At 44.9% G+C, this 18915-nt stretch overlaps 1 protein-coding gene across 1 annotated transcript in view; it reads right to left on the reverse strand.

The window, feature by feature from the left end:
- LOC141113460 (arf-GAP with SH3 domain, ANK repeat and PH domain-containing protein 1-like) overlaps nucleotides 1-18915 on the reverse strand; it is a gene marked incomplete in the record, with an annotated part of 303097 nt that overhangs the window by 100423 nt on the left and 183759 nt on the right. The window contains 2 exon segments of the mRNA XM_073606564.1: nucleotides 7191-7266; nucleotides 16185-16270. Coding sequence (XP_073462665.1) covers nucleotides 7191-7266; nucleotides 16185-16270 — 162 coding nt within the window.

Here is an 18915-nt window from a genome sequence, read left to right on the forward strand (position 1 = left end):
TTCTGATTGGGCCACGTTGGCCCTAGTTCTGAGCGAACATTTGTACGGTTATCTTTTTTACCTTTATTACAAATTCTCAATAAACACATTGAAATAGAAATCCCAAACATGATGAATAAATATAAAGTGAATCAAATGAAAATGTGCAAAGAAACAAATAATTAAAAAAAAAAAACAGTGCAGTAATAACAAGCAATGTAATGAATGCCGAATGTGCCCACCGAGGCACATATAAATTGGAAAGTAAATTAGATATTCGATTTGCCAGCCTAGGGACTCATAACTAACAGAAAGTGAAGATGCGTGAATCAATCAAAAAGTTGATGAATAAGTGATGTCTCCCTTCACCATGGACAGTGAGTAGACGGCTGATGTTTAGCCAATCCAATGTGATGACACCTCAGTGTACACTAGCCTTTTACCTGCTGCAAGGTTACAGCTTGTGACTACCCTGTTTCCCCAAAAATAAGACCTAGCGTGATTGTCAGTGATGGCTGCAATATAAGCCCTACCCCCCAAATAAGCCCTACCCTGAAAATAAGACCTACAAGGACTTTAACTAGGGCTTATTTGGGGGGTAGGGCTTATATTGCAGCCATTACCGACAATCACGCTAGGTCTTATTTTCGGGGAAACAGGGTAGGTCAAGTCCTTCGGGGGTCCTCCACTACCAGTATTAGAGGTGGAAGAAAGATCCCAAATGGTGTAACATTTGGAAACGGATTTATTTACATAAAACATAGAGCTGGTACACTCATGATGAATCACATAGGAGGCTGTGCTTTTCGTGATGAACTACCCCTGGATCCATTCGAGAGGGACCCCTGGAGGACCTGACCTAGTCATATGCTGTAACCTTGCAGCAGTAAGGTGAGAGACTAGTGTACAATGGAGGTGTCATCACATTGGATTGGCTAGACATCAGCCGTCTACTGACTGTCCATGGTGAAGGGAGCCATCACTTATTCATCAACTTTTTGATTGAGTCATGCATCTTCACTTTCTGTTAGTTATGAGTGTCTAGGCTGGCAAATTGAATAACTATTCACTTTCCATTTTGTGTGTGCCTCGGTGGGCATATTGGACATTCCTTACATTGCTTGTTATTATTGTACTGTTGTAATTATTTGTTTCTTTGCGCATTTTCATTTGGTTCACATTTATTAATCATGTTTGTGATTTCTTTGCTTTACCATTGCACCTAATGTGGATCATATGCAAAATATCACTTTAGCACTTACACTTTATATTCAAGCATTTTGCACTTAGATAGTAGTCATCTTACCGCACAGCACCACCTCCCCTTGTGTTTTTTAATTCCCATTATCTGCTACGGATCAGCTGAATGGTGTCTGCTGCAGTAGGCTGTCTATTTCAGTTATCAAGTTCCTGTCAGGGCTGGGCTCAGCCCTTCCTTCTCTGAGCTGGCCACTCAGCTGTCAGATAATTGCCAGCTCCTATCTCTCTCCACAGTTCCTCAGCTGTTGATGATATTCTACTTGTCAGACGTGCCTACTTAAGTCGTCCAGTCCAGAGGATCTCTGCCTTCGTCTTGGTCAACATCACAGAGACTATCTCCTGCGATCCTGTTCAGGACTTGCTTTGCTGACATCCCTTCTGGCTCCAGATCCTGCTTGCTGTTCCACTACATTGATCCCTGACTTTTGGCTTGGCTGACTATAAGTTCTGGTTACTGAACTTTGGCTATGTTTTGACTTCCTTTGTTCCTTTTACTTTTATTATTAAACAAGTGTGATTTAACTATACTTCTGTCTCGCCGTGATTTCATGGTTTCTGACAGTTCCAGCTGACTGCGCAAGATTACCAATTTTTTATTTAATTAACCATACATGTAGGTTTATTCTATATGAGCAAAGCACAGGTTCACTTTAAAGCTGAAATCTAGGCAGGACTACCTGGACCAGTGAGCAGCACAGCAGTGACAACACCAATTCTTATTCCGGTTCTCGTGAAACTAGCAGTCAGGGGCAACAGTGCCTTAGATAATCTCACATACAGCTTTGAGCTTCAAGTCACAGGAGGTGCACTGCTATTTTTCAGGAGCAATTCAAGACCAAAAAAGGTAAAATTTTCAGGTTACCAATTAAGCAAAATTTCAATTTCTAGATATTGCCTATAAAAGTTAACACATTGGGATCGATAGACTATAAAGTGAAACCTTGGATTACGAACATAATCCGTTCCAGGAGAATGCTTGTAATCCAAAGCACTCGCATATCAAAGCGAGTTTCCCCATAGAAGTCAATGGAAACAAAGATAATTCATTCTGCATTAAAGGGGTTGTAAAGGTATATATTTTTTTGCATATATCTGATATATATGCTGCATACATCTGGCATCTATATATTATTTCCACCAAAATTTTTATTTTCCCTGTTTTCTACATAGCTATTTTCGGCACTTCCTCCTTTACAGTCCCTTTAGATTTTCACAGTTTCCGGGTATTGGATCGCGCTCCCTGCCACTATGTCATATGCTGAATGTGAACTACAATTCCCTTTATGGTTAGCGGCATCGCACATGCGCATTGCCGCATTTTCCCTGACCGCTTGAATGAGAACGAGCACGGGAGGCGGAGCTACAACGTCATACACGACTGCCGCTCCCGTGCCTGTGAGCGCAGACAGCGTCTCCCCGCGGGGATGTAGTCCCTGTGGAGGGAGCGCGCACGCATGATTACCCCCTTCAGAATGGCTCTGCAGATGGGGTCAACCATCTGGGAGAACAACAGGAAGTGGGGAAAATGAACCCCAAAAAAAAGCACTTGAAAACGAAATTGAACGAAAAGGTAAGTGAAAAGACACTACACTACCTTAAAGGAGCAGGATTAGCAGAAAAAAGCCGAAGGTTTAGTATCACTTTAACTTCTATTACATGCAATACCGCATTGGTCAGAGGTGGGGGTGGGGGGGACGCAGAAGAGCCTCGGAAATACTCGGGGACAGCTCGGCTGAACTCGGAGAGTGTTTCCAAGTATTTCCGAGTGATTCTGAGTTATTCCGAACAGCTCCGAACCGTTCCGAGTGTCCTCGACGCCCCCCGCACTTCTGGCCAAATGCAGTACTGCACACCCCATTAGCTTGAATTCTGCTCGTTTTGCGAGACAACACTCACAAACTGAGTCAGAATTAAAAAAAAAAAAAAAAAAGTTGCTCGTCTTTCAAAACGCTTGTTACCCGCGTTACTCGTAAACCAAGGTTCCACTGCACATGTTGTAGTGACCTACACGGCACAATGTAGATTTGTGCAGACAAACAGATGCACAGTGCCCCTAACAAACAGAGGTTTAGGCGCATAATAAATATTGCACAGTGACAGCACACACCTGTTGAGCTGTCACTATGCAGGAAGTAATAACACAAGCTATAGCAGCTCACTATATCACTTCTTCTCCTTTCTCCCTTGCAATCAGGAAGTGATCACCGGAGGATGAGAGAAGTGCAAACAACAAAACAGCACGGGATTCCCGCTGCCTGCTCCCTCTAGTCTGCTCCCTCTAGTAATTGTCTGTTCAGACAATCATCAGAGAAACCCCCCTGGCTGCCTTCTCTCCTATGCTCAGCTAGGCAGAAGGAGGAATGAATGGGGAGGCCTTAACTGGTTAGACCAAATGGAGATCTGCACAGATATTAGTTTCTTAGGATGGGCTCAGGCATGTTCGCAACTTCACGTGCCCGCGCCCGCCAGGAAGCTTGCTCTGCACAGCGCTAATCACAGGCAGTGAGACATTTCCGGATCCGTGGCTGCAGAGATCGCGAAACGTCTCACTGCCTGTGATTAGCGCTGCGCAGAGTAAGCTTCCTGGCGGGTGCGGGCACGTGAAGTTGCGAACACGCCCGAGCCCATCCCTATCAGTTTATAGGGCACAGAAACTAACATTTCTGTGGCAAAGCACAAATTTTGATTTGTCCATTTTTGGCACACAAGCTGCAAATCCTTTTGAATGCAGGCATACTATGTTTTTTATTCGGCACAATTTGACCCGAAACACTATAGTTTATCAAGCCCATTGTTTGAGATCAGGTCCAATAATGTGTTAAAAATACAATATCATTTTGCATTAGGGTAAAATTAAAGGGTAACACCTCTTCCTCACACTGCCCACATGAATAGCAGGTTTTAAACCTTTCCAGATATATATTTTAATCAGACACAAATGCAGATGGTGCAGGGTGTCGGACATCTTGGCTGTAAAGTCACACACTAGGATGATCCATCACGTACAGTCAGCCGGATGTTGCACAGACCTCACATTCACCTGCGGCAGACTGTCTCTGGACGGCCTCAGGGGACCAGGGAGTGAGAGTCGTAAACCAATTACTGGACATAAAGGATGGATGGTGTGGTTTCAAGATTCTGCTCTGTGGCTGAGCTAACCCCAGGATTCTGCTTCTTAGAATATGGTATTTTAAGGTTTAATTGACGACGGCATTACAATGTGGGAAAGGATCTCTTTACAATAAGTGTGTCTGCTCTTCAAGCAACACAAAAAGCAGAACCTTTTGACATATAAGGCCTATGCCATATAAAGTATCTCACAAAAGTGAGTACGCCCCTCACATTTTTTGTAAATATTTTATTCTATCTTTTCATGTGACAACACTGAACAAATGACACTTTGCTACAATGTAAAGTAGTGAGTGTACAGCTTGTATAACAGTGTAAATTTGTTGTCCCCTCAAAATAACTCAACACACAGCCATTAATGTCTAAACCGCTGGCAACAAAAGTGAGTACACCCCTAAGTGAAAATGTCCAAATTGGGCCCAATTAGCCATTTTCCCTCCCCAGTGTCATGTGACACGTTAGTGTTAGAAGGTCTCAGGTGTGAATGGGGAGCAGGTGTGTTAAATTAGCCATTTTCCCTCCCCAATGGTGTTATTTGGTGTTATCGCTCTCACATACTGGTCACTGGAAGTTCAACATGGCACCTCATGTCAAAGAACTCTCTGAGAATCTAAAAAAAAAAGAATTGCTGCTCTACATAAAGATGGCCTAGGCTATAAGAAGTTTGCCAAGACCCTGAAACTGAGCTGCAGCACGGTAGCCAAGACCATACAGCAGTGTAACAGGACAGGTTCCACTCAGAACAGGCCGCGCCATGTTCGACCAAAGAAGTTAAGTGCATGTGCTCAGCGTCATATCCAGAGGTTGTCTTTGGGAAATAGATGTATGAGTGCTGCCAGCATCGCTGCCGGGGTTAGCCTGTCAGTGCTCAGACCATACGCTGCACAGTGCATCAAATTGGTCTGAATGGCTGTCGTCCCAGAAGGAAGCAATTGAAGTGACACTAAAGGTTCGTTTTAAAAAAAAAAAAAAAAAAAAAAAAAACAAACATATCATGCTTACCTCCAGTGTGCAGCTCGTTTTCCACAGATTGGCCCCGAACCTCGTCTTCTGGGGTCCCCCGGCGACTCTCGCGGCTCCTCCCCACATCAGCTAACCCCCTGGGAGAAGCGCTCTCCCGGGGGGGGGGTCAAGCATTTGGTGTCCATAGAGGCCGAATGCAGGACTCGGCCCCTCCCCTGGGGTCATTGGATTTGATTGACAGCAGCGGGAGCCAATGGCTGCGCTGCTATCAATCTATCCAATCAAGAGCCGAGAACCCCGGGCAGAGAGACAGCGCGTCCCCGTGGGTCAAGTTTGAGGGCTCAGGTAAGTAAAACCGGGGGGGTGGTCACTGCCAGAAGTTTTTTCACCTTAATGCATAGGATTTTAGTCGACTAAAATGTACTGCAGATTTTAGTCGACTTAAATACGACTAAAGCTAAAATGACTCAGATGACTAACATACGACTAAAACGAAAATGGCATTTTAGTGAAAAGACTAGAACTAAGACTAAATCAAAATTTGATGTAAAAATTAATACTGGTTATAACCCCTGTTGGTTTGTTTTTTTGCCATCTCTGCCCAATTAGGGAGATTTACCTTCACTTCCTGTCCCATAGCCAAAACAGGAAGTGGGAGGAAATCCCTGCATATTGGGGAATTCCGTGGGGGACCCCTAGGTCACCCTAACTAGTGTCCAAATTGGAAGATTTCCCCTTTTTTGGGGACAACACAAAATGTGGGATTTTCTTTTACTTTCACTTTCAATGCTAATGGTAAACAAGACAAACAGAGAGGGTGAATCTCCTTATTGGGAGGCACAGACAGCAATAAAAACCTGACAGATGTTCAAATCCCTCTCTACTCTTTCCAAAACTAAAGAAAACGTTTTGTCTTTAGTTATACTTTAAATTTACTCACATTTAGTTGGTGGTTGTAAAGGAGTTCTGTGACTAGCAAAAGTATGATCCTGTGCATGTGATGTCAGCTCTACTGTAATCATCTGGAGACATCAGACAACCTCTCTAGCGGGGCCCCTTCTCATTTTCTGTTACACTACTGGTGAGGCTGTAAGGCCCTCATGGAAGCTGTCTAAGCGTTGCTAGAACAGTACCATAAAATAGACCTCTTACATCAAGAAACTGACCTCAAAAAGTCAAGATTTGCTGTTATAGTGATCATCTAGAAAAGCTAATTGTGTAGTACTCTTAAAAGTCTACCCCTCGATTTGAATTCCTCCTGAAAAATAGCAGTACACTTCATCTGTCTTGGCACTCCTGTTCTCTAGCTTTATAGATGTATATCTGCAGTGTGAGCTTTGCTCATGCCACTATTGTGCTCCTCATTGTTCTTCTGAGGACTTGCTGGAGAGGAAGTTGTACCTGAGGAACTGCAGTACAAGAATCTCCCAGCATATGCTTCATTCATTCTGTAAAGTTAAGCATCATCCACTTTTTCCGCTCCTTCTTGAATATTCCCCCACCAGTTATCTGATCACCAGTCATCAAGGGGGCAGCTCTGACATAAGGAAGCAAAGATTTGCCTCTACAAAGATGGCCACCTCCATACAGAGACCCGGTAGTGAACAGGGAGCCTACAGGCAATACCGATGACTAATGCTTTGCCTTCTGCTAGCTTTCATAGTCCAGGCCCTTTTTATTGGGAGCTCTGAGGATCTTATGCACTCACCCTGGGTCACTATGAAAAGCAGTGTAACAAATGTAAATACAAGCAGTTTAAATAAAAGTATCCCGACATGCACGGCTAGGCTACCTATGCAAACCGCACCATCCAGAGAATGTAAAAACAGTAGGTGAACAGTTTCAGGACAGGTACTCACAATTTGCATCTCTGTAGTCAGGCTTTCAATGTAGGACTTCAGTTTTTCAGTGGCTTGTAAACATTCCTGCAGAAAGCTACAAATAAGTCATTATTCTGGGATCAAATCGCCACCTTGAGCATACACATGAGCGGGGCTGTTCAGAAGGCATACAATTATCCTAGGATACCTAGGCATTCCTACAAAAACTGCAGGTTACAAGGAGAGGCTGTGATTGGTCTTGTTGATCAGAATATACAACTTCTTGAGAAATATTTGGGACTTGTTTATACAAGAGACTGCAGGAAGTTGTTTGTGCTGTCAAAGGGGAACTGGGTCAGCTTTTCAGGCTAGGCACCCCTCTTTTTTGAGGCATGCCACCTGTGTTGGATCTCCGGCTCAAGTAAAGTGGGAACATCTTTTTGCATTCATATGTTTTTAATCTGCATGGTCTGAAAGGGTTGTCATCTCAATATATATGTAAGTGATTTTTTCCACCTTTTCTGCCCGTTGTCTCTGTATATTTATGCATATTTGTATACTTATTTCTCTCAAATATTTCATTTTAGAACACTTTGTATTCTTGCTTAATTATACCCTTGATGAAGGAGATACACATGTGCTCCGAAACGCGTCGGTTGCAAGAATTACTGGTTTACTACTTGTACTATGTTGTGATGGCAGCACTGTAAATTTGTTCTATTGTATCTTTTTATGTGTTTTTATATTTTGTACTTATTGTGTTGAATAAACATTTTTCAAACTAGATTAATTTTTCTCAAACAATTTCTGTGCGTTAAAAGTCCACCACAAGGGGATTTTGTTTATTTTCTTCTTTTTTAAGTGGCTGTAAAGGCTTGTTCATTCTATGCATGAAAGTAAAAAACCTTGTGCGTGGACCCCCCCCCAGATCCTCTTAAAACTTACCTGAACCAGACCTCGATTCAGTAATGTGCACAGGAGCCGTGGCTCTCTCAGGTATCTTCCCCCTCATTGGCTCCCGCTACTATCAATCACAGCCAGTGAGCCAATAAGGAGAGAGTGGGCGTGGGGCCAAGCAATACTACTCCATGTGGGAATGCATACACAGAGCAGCAGCTTGGGTGACCCCATAGCAAGCAGCAAGAGGGAGAGGCCAGGAGCGCCGGCGGGGGACCCAAGAAGAGGAGGATCGGGACTGCTCTGTGCAAAGCTACTGCACAGAGAAGGTAAGTATAACGTGTTTGTTATTTAAAAAAAAAAAAAAATCTGCCTTTAATATTTCTTTAAAGCTGAACTCTGGTGAAAACAAAAAATCCACCCTTTCAATGGTGCTCCCCTTGAATGGTAAAGGTTAAACGCTCGTTTATGTCTAAAGCACTGAAAAAAAAGCACCTCTCCTTACCCGCTCGAGCAGGGTCCATCAAGGCTGTAAGACCAGGGCATGCAGTCTCTTCTCCACTACATGCCAGAAGTCACATGTACATCATCAAGTACAATGAAGGGCCCAAAGCTCTGCATTGGATGTGAGAACACTGCTGAGGGACCAGGCCAAAATGTAGAGGAAAAGAGAAGCATGCTGCCTGCTGGGGTAACATAAATAAAACAACTTTTACCAGTGATCTAGACATAAATGAACATTTAACACACATGCAATGTGGGGACAGTCCCACTGCAAGGAAGACTTTATGTTATCCAACAACAGCATGTAAAACGCCAATTGGTTGATGATGAAGATGATGCTCCTTTTTATACATGGAGGGGGTCTTTGTTTTTAAAGCTGAGTTCCAGACAGATATAACACACAAGTAATTCAGCTACTGTATGTACTCATTAAAACCTACTTTATCATTTGAAATGCAGTGTAAGCACCCAAATTTGTCATAGTGTCAGCCTCTTGCAGTCCCCTGTAGAGCAGAGCTCAAACTAGAAGAGGGAGAAGCAGCACAGAGATCCAGTTAGGTGTACTGCACTGGTGTGCCAACAACGGACATGCTGAGAGAGCAGATTGACAGAGAGAAGCTCCCCAGTGTGCTCCTTTTTCTTGGGCTGCCCATCACAGGCTAGGGGAGGGACAAGCATGCGTTACTTTAATATAGCAGAGAAGAATTAGGTGTACTGAGCTTTGGAAATCTCAGGAATAGATAGAAAGAAATAGAAATAATTTGGTAGCTATATCAGCTCCCTTATCAGGTTCAGATTAAGAGCATCATGGGCCTGGTGCTTGGGATTTTGGTGGACTTTTTAAAACGTTTTAAAAAGTTATCCATTTGTGATAACATGGGCAAGTGACAGGTACTATTAGAACCCCAATGTCTCCCCTGCAGCTATTCAAACACAGATTGTGTTTGAATAGCTGCATCCTCAGCTACAGTAGCCAAGGAATGATAGCTGTGACCCCAAAAGTCACAAAATTTTTATCACTTCTGGGGCCATTAGTCACGTCTCAGGAGGAGAAGTGACCGTAGCAGTTGCCCGCATCCTCACGGCTCCACCATCCCTCTCATTCTGGCCAGCACGAATCTCTCTGAGCCCTCTCCCTTTAAAGTAGGGACCTGGAGCTGCAGCTCCAATAGCCCCTAAGTTAATCTGGCTCTGTCCTTTATATGTTTTTCATCTGTGTATCTAATGGTTTGCCTGGAGTTCAACTTAAACTGTCCTTGGTTGGAGACCTGCCCTACACTGCAATTCCATAGGAAAATGAACCCCCTTCTGCAACATGAAATTAATAGCATTCCCCTTAGGGGTTGATTTACTAAAGGCAAATAGACTGTGCAGTTGCTCCAGAGCTTAGTAAATGAGGTAAAGCTTCACTTTGCAAAGAATACCCAATCACGTGCAAGCAAAAATTCAATAAAAATTTTTGCTTGCACATAATTGGATGATAGAAGTCAGCAGAGCTTCTGCTTATTGACTAGGCTCTGGAGCAACTGCACTTGCAGAGTGCACAGTCTTTAGTAAATCAACCCCTTAGTGTGTTATCCGCCATAGCGGTTTTTGCAATGTTCGCTGCCTGGAAAGACTTTCTGCGGCACATGGGTGGTGTGGAAATAGTTGCAAAAAGGAGATTTGGCCACCATGGCTCTGCATGTCTAATGCCTCATATATTTGGACATTAAAGCTAAAATCCAACTCAGCAGCTAAATATAGATTTGAAGTATGCATATGGGAACGGTTTACCTGTCAAAAATGTGGAATACTCCCTCCAAACTTGTGATCCATACAACAGATAGCAAAGCCAGGTCCCTCACTGCAGCAGCATACCGTGGTCAAGGACACACCCCCAGCCTGCTGAATGGGCAGTGAAGGAGCAGCAGAACACTCTGCTCAGTCTGCTCTCTACTCTTATCAACATGTCTACAGACGGCACATGTGCACAGACACTAAAACTTATTTAAAAATACATTAAATGGTTTATCAAGGAACACATAGCTGCATTTATTTATGTGTGTGTGTTTTTGTGTGCTTTTTTTATTTATGCCTTGAGTTCACTGTTTTTCGGTGCAGCCAAGCATTTAGCCTACATATAAAAAAATTTCCACATTTCACAGCCAGTCAGGTGACATTTATTTCCAGCTTCCTATCTCACCTCTCTGTCCCTAGCCTGCTCATTGTGCAATTAATCACCATGAACACCTCTGTAAATGAGCAGGGAGCTGAACAAGCAGTAATGTTAAAGGAGTGATCCTCTTGACTAACAGAGGGCTATGCATCAATAAATAGCTGGCCAAAATTACAAATTATTTTAGCAGGTAAAAATCTTGTGCAAAAACACTCCTGGATTCTTTTCTCAAAAGAACTTCGATCCTGAGCTTCCCTAGGATCTCATTTTAAGGATTGTGAAGTCACCCTCTTCAGTGCAGAAGTTGGGTGTAAGGCTGGAATGTTTTCTAACTTTTTTCTGGAGGTGTTTTTTTACGGGTATACTCCAGCAGTATGTTGTAAGTAGACTTTGCATTTTAGTGAAAGGCTTGCTTTAGGCCAGTGGTCACCAACCAATCGGACCTCAAAGACCACTAAACTCACAATTTTGTATCCCATTGACCAACAACATGAATTTTACATGCCCTATACTCACAATGCTCTGGCTCTCTGCCTCACTCCCCCTGGATCACACTGCTGCCTTATACACACAATGTTCCAGCTCTCTGCCCCCCTCCCCCTGGATCACACTGCTGCCTTATACACACAATGTTCCAGCTCTCTCCCCCCCTCCCCCTGGATCACACTGCTGCCTTATACACACAATGCTCTGGCTCTCTGCCTCACTCCCCCTGGATCACACTGCTGCCTTATACACACAATGTTCCAGCTCTCTGCCCCCCTCCCTCTGGATCACACTGCTGCCTTATACACACAATGTTCCAGCTCTCTCCCCCCCTCCCCCTGGATCACACTGCTGCCTTATACACACAATGCTCTGGCTCTCTGCCCCCCTCCCCCTGGATCACACTGCTGCCTTATACACACACAATGTTCCAGCTCTCTGCCCCCCTCCCCCTGGATCACACTGTTGCCTTATACACACAATGCTCTGGCTCTCTGCCCCTCTCCCCCTGGATCACATTGCTGCCTTATACATACCATGCTCCAGCTCTCTGTCCCCCTCCCCCTGGATCACACTGCTGCCTTATACACATAATGCTCCAGCTCTCTGCCCCCCTCCCGCTGGATCACACTGCTGCCTTATACACACAATGCTCCAGCTCTCTACCCCCCTCCCCCTGGATCACACTGCTGCCTTATACACACAATGTTCCAGCTCTCTGCCCCCCTCCCCCTGGATCACACTGTTGCCTTATACACACAATGCTCTGGCTCTCTGCCCCTCTCCCCCTGGATCACACAGCTGCCTTATACATACCATGCTCCAGCTCTCTGTCCCCCTCCCCCTGGATCACACTGCTGCCTTATACACATAATGCTCCAGCTCTCTGCCCCCCTCCCGCTGGATCACACTGCTGCCTTATACACACAATGTTCCAGCTCTCTGTCCCCCTCCCCCTGGATCACACTGCTGCCTTATACACACAATGCTCCAGCTATCTGCCCCCCTCCCCCTGGAGCATCCTGCTGCCTTATACACACATGCTCCAGCTTTCTGCCCTCCCCCTGGATCACACAATGGACTTATAAACACAATGCTCCAGCTCTCTGCCCCTCCCTTCCCCCCCGCACTCAGCATCACACTGCTGCGTTATTCACACAATGCTCCAGCTATCTGCCCCCCTCCCCTGGAGCATCCTGCTGCCTTATACACACATGCTCCAGCTCTCTGCCCCACCCCCAGATCACACTGCTGCCTTATTCCAACAATGCTACAACTCTCTGCCCCCCTCCCCCTGGATCACACAGCTGCCTCATACAGTACACACAATGCTCCAGCTCTCTGCCCCCTCCCCCTTGATCACACTGCTGCCTTATACACACAATGCTCTGGCTCTCTGTCCCCCCCCCCTTCCCCCTGCACTCTGCGTCTCACTGCTGCCTTAAACTGAATCATCATTGGATCTCACCTCCTCATCTAGCCATGCGCTCAAGCTCTGTACTCCCTCCCATAGTCTGTGATCAGCACTGCTATTGGAAGTCCCCTCCTTCTTCACCTCCCACTCTTTGCATTACTCCTGGTGCCTCCCTCTGAGTTCACAGGAGCTGGAACTACAGAGGAGGCATCGGGTATCAATGTGCGCTGACAGAAATTACTGTTAGCATGTATTGAGAACAACACTGAAAACAATGGGTGGTATACATCCACCACAATGTTGATTTGCAGCAGAACCCCTGGGGTCCATCAAAATTTTCTTGTGAACCACAGACCACTGATTGGCAACCGCTGTTTAGGCAATTTTCTTAAAGCTTTTTAAAGCAACCTCCAGGTATTGTTTGGAGGACAACAAACAGATCTTAATGAAAGTGCTAATCGTCATAAGCAGCTAGTAGGCTTTAGTAGGTTTCAATAAGTTACAAGTAGTGCTGGAACATACATTATTACAGTATGTTACCAAAAGTATTGGGACACCTGCCTTTACACGCACATGACCTTTAACGGCATCCCAGTCTTAGTCCGTAGGGATCAATGTTGAGTTGGCCCACCCTTTGCAGCTATAACAGCTTCAACTCTTCTGGGAAGGCTGTCCACAAGGTTTAGGCGCGCAACTATGGGATTTTTTCCCAAAAGCGCATTTGTGAAGTCAGGCAACTGATGTTGGACGATAAGGCCTGGCTCGCAGTCTCCACTCTAATTCCTACCAAACGCGTTCTATCGGGTTGAGGTCAGGACTCTGCTCTAATTTTTCCCAAAGATGTGCTAATGGGGTTGAGGTCAGGACTTTGTGCAGGCCAGTCAAGTTCCTCCACCCCAAACTCGCTCATCCATGTCTTTATGGACCTTGCTTCGTGCACTGGTCCAAATCATTTGGAGGGGGAATTATGGTGTGGGGTTGTTTTTCAGGGGTTGGGCTTGGCCTCTTTGTTCCAGTGAAGGGAACTCTTAAGGCATCAACATATCAAGACATTTTGGACAATTTCATGCTCCCAAATTTTGGGAACAGTTTGGGGATGGCCCCTTCCTGTTCCAACATGACTGAGCACCAGTGCACAAAGCAAGGTCCATAAAGACATGGATGAGCGAGTTTGGGGTGGAGAAACTTGACTGGCCTGCACAGAGTCCTGACCTCAACCTGATAGAACACCTTTGGGATAAATTAGAGCGGAGTCTGTGAGCCAGGCCTTCTCATCCATATCAGTGCCTGACCTCACAAATGCACTTCTGGAAGAATGGTCAATAAGATCTGTGTTTAACATCCCCATGAAAATGATGGTTGTTAAAGAACAACTCCGCATATAATTAAAACAAAATACCCTTTCAGTGGGGCCCCCCATACCTGCCTCGTCCACAAAAAATGAGTTTTACGTGATGACGCCGAGGGACTGCCCAGAGTGGAGGAGAGAAAAGGAGAGCACCGGAGCCTGCCGGGGTGTGAGGGTAACTAATAGGTCCTCTTCAGCTCTCCCTAAGCCTGTCAAACAATTTGCCCTAGCGGTGGAAAGGGGGACCCCACTGCAACAGCATTTTTTTTTGTTTTCTCCGCTTGAAAGGCTTCAAGAAAGCGGTTCGATGTGTGCTAAAAGCTTTGCAAATGCAAGGTAAAAGCTTGCTGTACTCACTACTCTCATGCAAGTTAAATCCCAAGGCCTCAATTAACATGCCATACGTTATGTAAGCTTACTAATATCATTGAGAGCTGTTACATACCCAATCACAGCTCCTGTCCTCAAAGAAACATGTTATAAGAAAAGAATGTAGGTTCCCATTGCTGGCCTTTGCTTTTTGAAATAAATGCCCAGCTGTCATGCTGATGGAGAGAATTTCTAATTCTCGCTAACCAGGAACTAGTGCAAAGATGAGAAATGACCGCTTTTCTCCGACTTGCATTTTGCTGTATGCCCATTTCTGGGCTATTTCTTTTGCTAGCTATAAATTGATCTGAGTGTCTACCACTTCGGCTATGTTGGATTTGGTGCAGAGGTCCATTGAGCTACTATTCAGCAAGTTTGGGCTTCTGGTGTGTTGCCTGCTCTCAATTTATTCATTACTAGGTACTATATTACCAAAAGTATTGGGACGCCGGCCTTTATTTATTTATATTTATATATAATAAATATATACACACACACACACACTTTAATGGCATCCCAGTCTTAGTCCGTAGGGTACAACATTGAGTTGGCCCACCCTTTGAGGCTATAACAGCTTCAACTCTTCTGGGAAGGCTTTGCACAAGGTTTAGGAGTGTGTCTATGGGAATGTTTGACCATTCTTCCAGAAGTGCATTTATGAGGTCAGGCACTGATTTTGGACGAGAAGGCCTGGCTCGCAGTCTCTGTTCTAATTCATCCCAAAGGTGTTCTATCGGCTTGAGTTCAGGACTCTGTGCAGGCCAGTCAAGTTCCTCCACCCCAAACTTGTTAATCAATGTCTTTATGGACCTTGCTTTGTGCACTGGTGCGCAGTCATATTGGAACAGGAAGGGGCCATCCCCAAACTGTTCCCACAAAGTTGGGAGCATGAAATTGTCTAAAATGTCCTGGTATGCTGACGCCTCAGGAGTTCCCTTCACTGGAACTAAGGGGCCAAGCCCAACCCCACACCATAATCCCCCCTCCACCAAATGATTTGGACCAGTGCACAAAGCAAAGTCCATAAAGACATGAATGAGCGAGTTTGGGGTGGAGATACTTGACTGGCCTGCACAAAGTCCTGACCTCAACCCCATTAGCACATCTTTGGGAAAAATTAGAGCAGAGACCGTGAGCCAGGCCTTCTCGTCCACATCAGTGCCTGACTACACAAATGCGCTTCTGGAAGAATGGTCAAACATTCCCAAAGAGACACTCCAAAACCTTGTGGACGGCCTTCCCAGAAGAGGTGAAGCTGTTATAACTGCAAAGGGTGGGCCAACTTAATATTGAACCCTACAGACTAAGACTGGGATGCCATTAAAGTTCATGTGCGTGTAAAGGCAGGGGTCCCAATACTTTTGGTAATATAATGTATATCTCAAGATGGGAGCTCAGGTGGTCTACTGCCATGGACAACACTGCAGAGGTACCTTGACGTGATAGTGTAGCTTTCCTTGTATTTATAAATGTATGCATCAACCCCGGTTTTTAACCCACAACATTGAATCAGACTCTGTGCTGGCTATCAGGAGGCTGTTCTGTATCGTTGCAGATTGCCCTTCCCATCTACATCTTTCCAGGTGGTAGTTTTAAACAGATCTGACCAGCTTTGCTTTGTTTTTGGTTTGAAACTCAAAAAGTGTTAAAACCTGATACAGCTGGGCAACTAGAACTGCCAGAAGAGTCAGCAATGGAAGCTTACATATTTCATGGCATATGTAATTTTAAAGTTACCCGTGAGGATATCAACAATAAAATACTGGCGGGATTGTAGGAAAGACTGACTAATACGAATCAATGATTCAGAGAAGGAAATAAGGACGTTATTATAATATAAGTATACTGGACTCTTACTTGCACTGGGAGGTATAATGCTTGATGAGATTCTGCAAAAGGTCCGCACCTTTCTTGCTTTTTATTTCATTGACTTTGATCAAATACTACAAAAAACAAAACAAAAGCACAAATGAATATACAGTACAAGCACAATTATCTTCTATATCCACGTACATTATGGATTAGTCAAGATTTGATGTATGAGGGTTTGTAAAATCACCAACTGGATATCTGTTGGGATCCTCAACAAAAAGGATCCCTATTATTAGTACCTGGCTCCAGCCCCTCCCATTACACGGCTGCAGAAGCGTTATCAGAACTCCCTTTTAATGGCTAAAACAGGTCATCCCTAGGAGTTCAACATAGAGATTGTACCACCTCATTCCAGGAAGCCAATGGGGGATGTAACCTGTTAACACTGATCCATAATTGAAAGTTCAGTTCTAGGACGACTCGTTTAGCTGGACTTCTCCTATGGATCACAGGAGTGCAATTCGTTTTGCACTCCTGTGACCCGTTTTCAGCAGAGATCGGGTTAAAGTCCAGGCACCGCGTCATCCCAACAATGGGAGTCTGGATCCGCCAGGTGCCTGCACTGACACCCCGGCTCAGCCTCTCGGCGAGCCGCTGAGAGTCTGAGCCGGCCGCTCCCCACCCCTCCACAGCTCAGCGCTCCAGGGAGTGAGGAGGCGGCAGAGCAAAGAGCTGCTGATTGACAGTCAGCAGCTCTCTGCTCGGGGAGCTGTCCGAACCCAGTGATCAGCAGTGTTCGCTTGTTCGGTTCTCAGTGTAGAGGCGCCAGGGTACAGATGCAGCATCCACCTAGGTAATTAGAATTGGGGGGGGGGGGAATCCTTTACTTCTCTTTTAAATAACATCTCCATTTTTGCTTCAGCTTTCATAACTAGCCCTGATCAAAAACATCAATAGTAAGTTTGCATTGATTTGGAGCCGAGGGAGAATCCAGTCGGTTGCACTTAAAAGAGAAGTATGGTTTTTGGTTTGTTTTTTTGATTCATACAAACCTATGTGGATGCAGCATCAGACCAATGCTGTATCTGTCCCCGCCGTTTCTGCACTGAGAACAGAGCCATTGAACACCGCCGATGGCTCAGTTTTCACAGATCCCTGAAAGGAGAGCTGCTGACTGTCAGTCACCGTCTCTCCTCACTGCTTCTTCACGCTCACTGGAGCGCCGAGCTCTGGAGTGGCGGGGAGCTGCCGTCTCAGCGGCTCACTGAGACTGCCATCAATCAAGGCAGCTGGCGGATCCAGACTCGGGAAGTCGGGATAATGCGCTGCCTCAACTGATGGCAGTGACGTCAGCAGAGAGCGGACTTCAGACCAAAACAAGAAACAAATTGCACTTCTGTGACCCAGAGGAGAAGCCCAGCCTAAAAAGCTCAAGCTGGACTTCTCCTTTAAAATACTCATCATCGTAAAACAAACATCATAAGAAACAAGCACTGCAGAGTGAACTAAATGCTGAAATGCATGGTCTACAAAAATAGCAACAGTCTCATGGCGATGTACAGTGCCTTGAAAAAGTATTCATACCCCTTGAAATTTTCCACATTTTGTCATATTACAACCAAAAACTTAAATGTATTTTTATGCCCCAATAAAATACATTTACGTTTTTGGTTGTAACATGACAAAATGTGGAAAATTTCAAGGGGTATAAAATAGGATTTTTTCGTCATACTTACCTGTAAAATCCTTTTCTTTGAGTACATCATGGGACACAGAGTTAGGCTAATATTCATAACCTGCTGGGTTATACTTCATCTCCAGGTGAATGGACACTGGTAGACCAAAGGTCTTTAGACAGGAAATGATCCCATATATGACCCCACCCATACAGGAAGTACTTCAGTTTTGTAGCAAGCACTGAATCCTCAAAAAAGAGGGGAGGGACCTCTGTGTCCCATGATGTACTCAAAGAAAAAGATTTTACAGGTAAGTATGACGAAAAAATCCTATTTTCTTTTTCATACATCATGGGACACAGAGTTAGGTTAATATTCATTACCTGCTGGGACGTCCCAGAGCAATAGCCTTGAGGGGATGAATGACCAATTGACGGACTAAATTAGCAATGGAAACTTTGCAAGCTGCCTGCCCCTTCTTGGGTCCTTTTGGTTAAACAAAAAAGGAGTCTGATCCTCGGGTCTCCGCAGACCTAGACAAATAAACATTGACTGCTCAGACAATGCCCAAAGAATGCAGTCATCTCTCTTCCCGCCGAACAAGGCTGCGAGAAAAAAGAAGGCAAAATAATGTCCTAAATGAAAGGCCGACACCACCTTTAGCAAAAAGGATGGAACGGGTCATAAAACGACCCTGTCGTGATGAAGGATCAAGTATAGTTCCCTGCACGAAAGGGCCGCCAACTCCGACACCCATCTAGCCGAAGTGATGGTCATCAGGAAGGCTAGCTTGCGTGACAGCAAGTCTAATGGAATTTCCTTGATAGGTTCAAATGGTTGTTTCTGTAACACAGACAGCACCAAGTTCAAGTCCCAAGGACACATAGGTGACCTAATGGGGGGAAGCAAGCGAGTTGCCACCTGCATAAAGGTTCGGAACAGTGAATGGGAGGGCTAAAGGCCTTTTGGAAGAATCCTGATAGGGCCGAAACTTGACCTCTGATTGTACTCAAAGCCGATTTGATTTCCACAGCTGACTGTAGAAAAGAGAGAATTCTCCCAATCACGTATTTCCGAGGATGCCATTTTTTTGGTTTCAC

The sequence above is a fragment of the Aquarana catesbeiana genome, linkage group LG12 (assembly GCF_042186555.1).
Source record: "Aquarana catesbeiana isolate 2022-GZ linkage group LG12, ASM4218655v1, whole genome shotgun sequence".
In the NCBI taxonomy this organism is placed as follows: Eukaryota; Metazoa; Chordata; class Amphibia; order Anura; family Ranidae; genus Aquarana; species Aquarana catesbeiana.